General features: G+C 40.0%; 1 protein-coding gene across 1 annotated transcript; it reads right to left on the reverse strand.

Moving 5' to 3' along the window:
• Nucleotides 1–1,741: 1,741 nt before the first annotated feature.
• fbxl5 (F-box and leucine-rich repeat protein 5) lies at nt 1,742–9,654 on the reverse strand. The gene is made up of 11 exons (XM_028588336.1): nt 9,496–9,654; nt 8,530–8,745; nt 7,536–7,631; nt 7,121–7,316; nt 6,398–6,583; nt 6,085–6,210; nt 5,549–5,703; nt 5,376–5,458; nt 4,504–5,241; nt 3,741–3,889; nt 1,742–2,766 (listed from the first exon to the last, which is right to left on the reverse strand). The coding sequence occupies exons 1-11, from the start codon at nt 9,577–9,579 to the stop codon at nt 2,690–2,692; spliced, it is 2,106 nt and encodes a 701-aa protein (XP_028444137.1). The 5' UTR covers nt 9,580–9,654; the 3' UTR covers nt 1,742–2,689.
• Between the last annotated feature and the right edge of the window lie 53 nt (nt 9,655–9,707).

Below are 9,707 nucleotides of genomic sequence, written 5' to 3' on the forward strand. Positions count from 1 at the left end.
ATACGGCTTAGCATTTTGACCTATTCATGTCAAAATACTTCTGATGAACTCAGCTAACCCCCCTACACATAACACAAAGCTTCTTTTTTCAAAAAACCCATCCTTTAATTTTCTTTAATATTTTTAATATTAAAGAAATTATATAAATCTATAATGCGGCTTGACCTTTTGACCTATTCATGTCAAACCACTTTTGGTGAACTTAGCTAACTCCCCTTACACATTGCACAAAGCTTCTTTTTAAAAAAAAACATCCTTTGATTTTAAAATATTTTTTAATATTAAAGAATTATATAAATCTATTATGCAGCTTGACACACGCACGTCAGTCGCGGGGGTAACTGAGCAGCCGCCCAGCCCATTGCAGAGAGCCGACAGGATTGAAACATGAGAAGCTTTCAGCGACTTCACATTGAAAAACCGATGCAGCTTACATTGATGTTCAAATGAATACAGGTTGGCAGGACGGTCTGAAATGTTTTGCACGGTCTTTCGCTGTACATTTTGTTAGTACATGTGAGATATTCGAGTCACACACGTCTCGTCTTCAAAAACAAGAAAATGAAACGTGTTACGTTAACCCGTTCTCACTTCCACTTGGTCATTGGCTGTGATTGGTTGAATTCGCAGGAAACTCTGGTTATTGGTGAAGACTAAAATATATTTATAAAATGAAAGGATGTATATTTTTTTTAAATAGAAGCTGAGTTCATCAGAAGTATTTTGACATGAATAGGTCAAAAGGTCAAGCCACATAATAGATTTATAGCATTTTTTAAAGTGCCCATATTATGAAAAAAACACTTTCTGGGATTTAGGGTGTTCTTTTGTGTCTCTGGTGCTTCCACACACATACAAATTTTGAAAAAAATCCATCCATGCTGTTCTGAGTGAGATACGGTTTCTGAATGTGTCCTGCCTTCAGTCTCCTGGTGAGCTGTTCAAAATCGGCTCGGACTGTGACGTCACAGTCCGAAATGAGCTGGCTAACCACAACCGTTAACTCGTAGCGTTAGCATGCTAATGCTAACGCTAGCATGCTACGTCGTTCTCAATAGCAAAGCACTGCTACAACACACACAAGTTCACCATAATCTACAAAAGAACTACTTACATGTGCGTCCTCATTTAGAAGTCTCCCAGCTAATCCTGCCTTGTAACTGACCAAAGTTGGAGAAACAGGCTCTCTTTTACTGTCTCTAGAGTTAGCTAGCTGACATGCTCTACATCTGAGCTACTGCGCATGTGCAGTGTAATCAAAGATAGTACAGAAAAAGATGAAAAGAGGTCTCACTCTGTAGCTAAAACAGAAACCAGGTGAAAAGAGGATCTGCAGCAGTGAGAAAGAGCTGTGCAGTACAACAAAAATATGGTGTTTTTTGAAAATTAAACCATGTAAACCTATTCTGGTACAACCTTAAAATACAGTTATGGATCTGAAAATGAGCATAATATGGGCGCTTTAATATTTAAAAATATAAAAAAAAATGAAAGGATGTTTTTTTTTTTTTTTTAAAGCAGCTTTGTGTTGTGTAGGGGGGTTAGCTGAGTTCATCAGAAGTATTTTGACGTGAATAGGTCAAAATGACAAGCCGTATAATAGATTTTTTGAATGAGTCGAATATCCAATGTCCAATATAAAACCAACTTTACCACAGTTTTTATTTATTATGTTGAGTATATCCCACTTGCAAGTTTCAATTTTTACTTTGTGTTCACAAAATTAATTGACCAACAGAGCTTTTAACTCCAAGATACCTTTTATTATTCTGTTTATGAATTGAACATTTTCAATGGAACTCCTCATGCAAGACTTTGAGAGAAAAAAAAATCATCCTGCAGCATAACGATTAAAGATGAAGTACAATCTACTGAAAACAGAACACCGTAGACTTCTACCAATCTAAGGGTAATATTCCTAATCTTCTTTAAGCTTCTCTAAAAATCCTTCTTGTATGAACATTGGTCCATTGTTTCCCACAACATTGGAGTGCATAAAGAAAAATAAAAGCCAAGAGCTTTTTTTTTTTGGTGCCTAGGAACAAAAATGTTAAGACTACACTGCAACATCATGTACCAATTCCTATCTCTGTACATCCTTTACTGGTGTCTTATGCCTGGTGTATCAATGGCTACTGTTCCAACATCAACAGAAAACACATGTACAGTGGGACTATAATCATTCTGACCTGTAACAGTCAACAAAATGACAGCTTCAATCTAAGGCGGAGCAGCAATAAAGTCACTCCTGATTTATTGTACGTCACCATCTCCAACAAATGACAGCTTGTTTAATTGATTCGGATGTCCGTCTACACTATGCTGATTAGAAATATATCAACTAAAACACAACCGGGGCTGAAGAAGACTTATATAAATCAGTATAGTTTTAGGGACAAAAGAAACATGTTTGGTGCCTTGGTGTTTACGCGTCTCTAGTTACTTTTATTTTTTTTAAACCAAAACCGGAAACAGAATGTACATTTTCATACACTTCAAATCCATTTTCACCTTATATTTTCCTTTTCTTAAGGAATATTTCCATTTAATATAGATGGAAATGGAAATAACGGGAGCAAACTTAGTTTTGTCCAGAAACACTTTTGAAGTGACACAAAACTGGTATTCCCAGGATAAAGTGCAATTAAAAGGAGATGTGACATTTTACGAAAGGTGTTGCTTGGCGGGATCACTCTCCAGAGCGACAGCAGGCCCTGAAGCCACACTGCAGGTTCTGGCAGCCGCTGGCCGTGTCTGCGTGAGGACCTGGAGAGAAACGCCACACAGTGGTCACCTACTGAACTACATGCCATAAGACAAATGAAAAAAAGGAACACGCTGACTTATTGGGACTTAATCTTATTCACCGTATCCCCCAGAGTTAGATAAGTCCATACATACCCTTCTCATCTCTGTGCGTGTTCTAACTCTGTCTGACAGCCCCAGCGCTAGCCTAGCTTAGCACAGATCCTGGAGGTAACCGGCTCCATCTAGCCTACTGCTCCCAATAAGTGACAAAATAATGTAAACATGTTCCTATTTACATGTTGTGATTTGTATAGTCACAGCGTGTACAAATAACAAGGTCACATGAGACACAGCCATCTTCTAACTGTATACGTACTGGGAACTATATTCTCAGAAGGCGAAGCACTGCTAATTCTGCTAATTGGGTGGAGTGATTTGCTAGCAGTAGGATAGTTGGAGCTGGTTATCTCCAGCATCTGTGCTAAGCTAGGCTAGATGGAGCCGGTTACCTCCAGGATCTGTGCTAAGCTAGGCTAGCGGTGGGTGCATCAGACAGAGTTACAACACGCACGGAGATGAGAAGGGTATGTATGGACTTATCTAACTCTGGGGGATACGGGGAATAAGACAAGTCCCAATAAGTCGGCGTGTTCCTTTAAGCCCTTACACACACCAATATTTAAAAAACAAATCATTATATTTCAAATTAATGTAGTGAATACTAACGGCATCATACTGGCTACTGTAGTGCCTACTTACCTTTCACCTCAGTAGTCTGTTACTTACAATAGGACACATGCTATGCAGGTGGGGTTAGTAAGATTTGTTCCAGTTGCCACACATAAGCAATAGATCTGTTCACAAAATCTTTTACCATGACATATTAACATACAGTTATATAACACAGCCTATTTTAAAAAGCACCTTAACAACATGTACAGCTTTTGTGTTTCAGAGGAAAATTGGAAAACAGTTTCCCTTGTGAGTGTTACCGTTGATGTTGTCGCAGTAATAGAAGTGCTCATCATTGAGGGAAGGACAGGCTGACACCAGTTCCTGCAGCCCCACCTCAGTGATGAGGAGGCAGCCAGACAGGTTGAGATGCTCCAGGAAAGGAAGCCCTCCACGCTGCGACAGAGCCCTGAAACACACAATGCAAACTCATTATACAGGTACAGCAACGTGCACACAGGCACTGACAAGGAACACTGATAATCCAGTCTTTACCTAAAGAAAGATGAAACTGTTCACTATAGAAAATGGAATGCACAACACCATTCTTTAATAATCAGCATTTAGGTAATATTAACTGGATGGAAACCTAACTTGATGGGCAGAGCACACCTGTATTTCTACTTTCCATTTTATTTGGCCATGTGAATAAACACTCATACCTTATCTCGCCTAAACTGTGTACGTGAGAAAGGTTGCAGCTGGGAGGGGTTGACCAAAGGTAAGTGACAACAGTGCTTGTACAAATGACAGCACACACAAGTTATTACACCACCTTCGGTTTTCAACTAGCACTGAAAATAACTACACTTACCACTAAATGGTTTGAAATGGCAACCTGACAAAACCTGGTAATTTACAGCTTATCAAAGGTGACATCATGCATCTCACTACTTCACATCCATTTCTGAAGATACTAACCTCTCATAAATCCATGTAAACCCAGGTTAGTATTATGAAATTCTGCCATTTCAAGTGTTAAGGAAGTCTGTTTGTTGAAAAACAGCAGTGCATTATCTTTACCTTAAGCCCAAATCTGTGACTTGATAGCATCCAGAAAGGCTGAGAAACCTCAGTGAGCGTTTGGCCGCTGACTGGTCAGTCCTGTTTTGACGCCCCAGGCACTGCAGCCCCCCAAACGAGGAGCATTTAGTCCGAAACTCTGCAGTACTGCTTCTGGTGGTGCCCGACTCGCACCGTGGCCCAGTAAAAGTCCTGAGGGCCATGTCACTAGTCGTGCAGCAGGTGGAGTGACCACAAAACATTTCCCCAGACATTGCATACTGCTGATGCAAATAGGAGGCATTTGAGCCAGTCCTGTGCCCGCGCCTCCTGCTCCTCCTGCAACAGCACGAGCTTCCCGCAAGCTGTGTCTCTACAAGGCTTTCTGCTTCAGGAAGAGACACCCCACCGCGGCGGCTCCAATCTGCAGCGTCTTCAATATCAGCAAGGTCTGAGGGGTCCAGGACCCACACTGGCGTGGGGGTGCAGTTAGCGCCCCAACGGCCAGTCCCCGGCTTGAAAATGATGGCCTGCCGCTTTCGTCCCACTGGATAAAGGTTCCTCTCTTCCACCAGAGTGATGGGTATTGAGGAACTTTTAAGAAGCTTGGCCCGTCGGTCCAAACGTTTGTCAAAGCAGGTGGAGGATGTGAGGTCACCCAGCCCAACTGACAGTTTCTTGATGGTGTGATCAGTAATCTTTTCACACCCCGACAAATCCAGGTGCTCCAGAGAGAGACAAGCCCCGAGAGACGCCCAGCTGAAAGAGGGAGGATAGCAAGAACATGGAGATACTGTAAGTGCGGAATTTCCTGTACATAAAAAAAGAACTGACCAGGGTTGGTCCTGGGTAAATTACTTAATGGTATGCTAGTCATGACTTTTAATATTTACCTGTCAAATGCACTATCTGTAACATTAGTCTGGGTCAGGTCCAGGTGAGTAATATTGGGGCAGAAACTGAGGATCTGGCGCACCTGAAAACAGGATAAAAGTGTGACAATTCAGACTTCATAATCAGGCATCGTGCATTTACAGTGTCAAAATAAAGATTTTGCACTGCATACCATTTTACTAGAGACTGTAGAACTGTACGCCAAAACAATGGACCTGACGGACGGACCCACAGATGGCAGGAGGTTCTGGATAATCCCATGCAGAAGCCTCTTCTCTCGCTGAGCAGTGTTAATTGCCAGGGAGCCCTGTGTATGGTCCGACACATCTAAAAAAGACAATAAACAAGAACATGGATGACGCAATTTACTCAGTTTAGATATAGAACTCATTTTAACCATTACCTTCAAAGAATGGACTACCATGCAACACTGCAGGCCTGCCCATGACTTTTGATACCAGGGTTACTGAAGATACATTTTAGTAGACTTTTTTTAGTTGCCTAATCTGTTAATGACATACCTCTATTACAGCTGACCAGTGTAAACAAATGCCTGACTAACTTACACTGCAGAGCATTAAAAACAGTGGTCATTGTGTGTTTAAGGGTACACACTGACAATGCAATAGTTTGCCAAAGGCCAGTTAAAGGGGTTTGAAACTAGCAATAACACATTCCCAATTATACTTTTTTTTTTACGTAGCTTACCAGACTCATCAACATCAGCATCCTCATCCCATTTCTGATAGGCCTGCCCCTCATTCTGCCGACTCTTCACCCACTCATCATCTGGCTCCTGGTCCAGATCCCCAGGGGGGCCACTATAATAATCACCTACATTAGAGACACACAAACATTTCTCAGCAGTGTACCACTACTACATACTTAACTTAATGCAAGTATTTTTGCATATTTTTATATGATTTATTACTATATTTATATTATATATTTTGCAGGGAAAATTAGTCTTTGTTAACAATATTGTGTTCCTTTAGGTAATGACCAGTTATCAGCAGCCTACCTCTGGCCCAGTGCACAGGGTAGAGGTGCCTCCACAGAGAGCCGGTCTTAGCCAGCTCTGACCAAGAGCTGCACACTTGACTACAGCGACACAGATCTTCAGGGTCCAAATAGTGGAACAGCCTCAGCATAATTTCGGTAGGAAGCTGGGAGATGTGGGTTGAAGAATTCCTGTTCTTTTCCAGTTCTGAGGAACAGAACAATACAGTTTTGCTTGTAACCAACTCAAAATACCAAAATTGAATGAAATGCACCTTTTACAAATGCCAATGTATCCTTTTAAGAAAGCTAATGACTTAGTTTTTAAAAACCGGCACTGCTTGGACATAGGACTTTTTGGCAGAAAACATTTTGACATTTGACAGTAGGAAAAGTACAGATGTAAATGATAAAAATTAATAATGGCTGAATTCCATGTAGCTGCCTTGGTTTCAAGGTCCTGCTTTTGTACATGCTGGCTCACTGCCACAGCTTACTGGGAAACATAAATGGGGCAGAGCCATTGTTTGTTTTATTAGTACACTTAGAGTGCTTTTCTATGACTAAGTCAAAATGTCTGCTGTGAAAAAAGTGTATCGTACGTAAGTGTTAAACAATACCACTGGGCTTCAAATATTTTTTATTGTTAATCAATGAACTTTGATTAACAATGGCTGATGTTACCATAAATAATAATAATAAAAATAAAAAAAATAGTTTAACATTCAGGAATATATTCACTAACCATAATCTGTCTTCTCGTGGTCGGCATATTTAAAGGCCTTTTGCAGCTCCTCTGCCTGGCTCCACAAACTGAAGCCCTTCAGCACCTCGGCGGCACAGTCCCATTGGTGCTGGCTGCAGTGTTGTGCTATCACCTGCTTCTTGATGTCCTTAAGCTCCTCGTAGGTGAAGTACTGCATAAGCATAGGCTGAAACACCTGCAACAACTCTCCTTAGTTTATAAACAGCTTGCAACAGTGAAATTCACTGATTGGGGTGTAAGCAAACACAATTTCAAAATAGTCTCCTTGGGTTTATTTTTTATGGTCTTTTGCCTTTGCTTTTAAGTAACAATTTAGTCTTACCCACTCTTTGTAGAATCAATTAATTCAAAGATATTATTAATAACAATGAAAATAAATGTTAACATCTTATACCTCTTCTTCTTCCTTCATGTGGGGCAGAAAGTCTTGTGTGAAAGCTTCTAGTCTCTCCTTCAGCTGCTGGGCATAGTTAAGCTGCTCATATTCACTCTAAAAACAAATAAGTATTCATTTGTGGAATCTCTTCAAAAAACTTTGCAGTTGAGACTTCACAATCCCGTCTACAACATCTAGCAGCTCATAAAACCCGCTAAATTATTAGACATTGCCACTTCAATTTATAACCTCAGATCTAATATTCTGCAAAGTCTCTTTAACAAATAAAAACAAATCTAAGTAAGCTCCTCAAACTATGAAAAAAAAACACAATCTCAGCAGTATTATTTATCTCAGGAGAAACATATTTCCCATAGGACAGAGTTTGTGATCTCAAGCCAAACTAACACAATGTTGCTTTCTGTTATAGAAACTGACTAGGGCAGAGCGGAAGTTAAGATTTACACAATTGCATCATTCTGGAAAACCCATTTTTTTTTGGTTTGTCCACTGCGTGAGAGAAAACAATAACGCGTATTTCTTGTTAAGCAGATCACAAAAGAGCCCTGCCATTATTATACAATTTAGCACACGTCTTTCTGTACTGCACTGCAATTTCCTAATAAATCAATTCTCAAGTTGTAACCTCATACAATAGTTGGTTTTTACTAGTTTTATAGAAAAAAAAGATGCTACAATTTGTAAAAATTAAAATGGATTTTAAAAGAATTACATTTAAAAATATACAGATTAATGTCCCATCTTTACATTTAACTTGTATAAGAAAAATAACAATTGCAATGTTGTTGTTGGTGGTGGTACTGCAATCTTTGTGTGGCTAACATAATAGTTATTTTAATGACAGAGTGTAACCCAAGCATTGAGCATCAACTATCAGCTGAGCTCTGCAGAACTGCTGCATGTTTTCCTTTCAAGTAAAGTGCAAACAAGGTGCAATTTAGGGTCATGGCAGGATAATAAACTATTCTGTGAAGCATCTTTGCATATTTACCTTAACGTTGTGCAACCCTTTTTCAAAGAGGGACAACATCTCTGAGAGTTTGTTGTCAGAGTGCACATTGTACACAGTGCAGCAGCGCTGTTGCAACAGGCCGATGATGTACTCATTCTCAATTTGTTCATGCATCTTGAACTCCTTGAAGGTGGCGCACAGCGACTGAAGAAATGAGCGGAAATCATTGTTGTTGGAGAAGTTGGTTTTTGACAGCTGTAAAAACAAAGAAAGAATAACTAAATTATTATAAATGTTAGCTACGTCATTTGTGTAACATGACGTAATAATATGCAATAATAAATAAAACCATTAGCACTACTGATGGTACAATAATTGGTGGTTTCTCCTATACGTGACCCAACCCAACATCTGCGGTGCGACTGAGAATGTAATAGCTAGCACATGACAGCAGTTTTGTATACGTGAGCATACCCACGGTGCATTATGCTAGCTAAAACAAAAAGTGTCGCTGACTTAATTTATTTATTATGTGTCGAAATTCTAACAGACAGCGTGCGAATTTTCAATGTTATGCACAACTTGTGTATAAGAAACGGCATTGTGATGTTACATAACAATGTATTGTGTAAATTAGCAAAATGAGTTAATGTTAAGCTAACGTTAGCCAAACCAGTTAGCAAGCCTCAGTCGAGGATGTGTTCTTAAAAAGTATATTAAGAGCAACCCAATACATGCTTCAAAGTAATGGATAAGCAAACACCTCCATGTAACGCTAACTTCATGTTCATAAGTCATAGCACAGAGCTACCAAAACGGCCCTAATGTAGTCGGGGGACAATCATCAGCTAGTTAATCTGCTTCGACATAACGTTAGTCAATCCCGAGTGCTACAAACACAAGCTAGCCAGCTAGCACGCTGGCGTTCACTCGTCCGTTGGCCATACACAGTCATATGTTTCTTATAAAACTGCACATTAATGACCGACTTTTAGTTATACACACCTTTTCGCAGTATAGGCCCACCAACTGCTTCATTCGCCAGTGTGGGCCAGTAAAAACATCCACCTCGTCCGGAAAAGGAGCCATCTTTCCACACTAAACACCAGTGCGTCATCTGCACAGTCGCAGAATCAGATACAACAAACAAGGAGGCGTGCACAAGCGCCTCATGTGACCGAAGGTTGTGAATATGGGTCAAAATTCAAAATTAAACC

This window comes from Perca flavescens, chromosome 9 (assembly GCF_004354835.1).
Source record: "Perca flavescens isolate YP-PL-M2 chromosome 9, PFLA_1.0, whole genome shotgun sequence".
NCBI classification, from domain to species: Eukaryota; Metazoa; Chordata; class Actinopteri; order Perciformes; family Percidae; genus Perca; species Perca flavescens.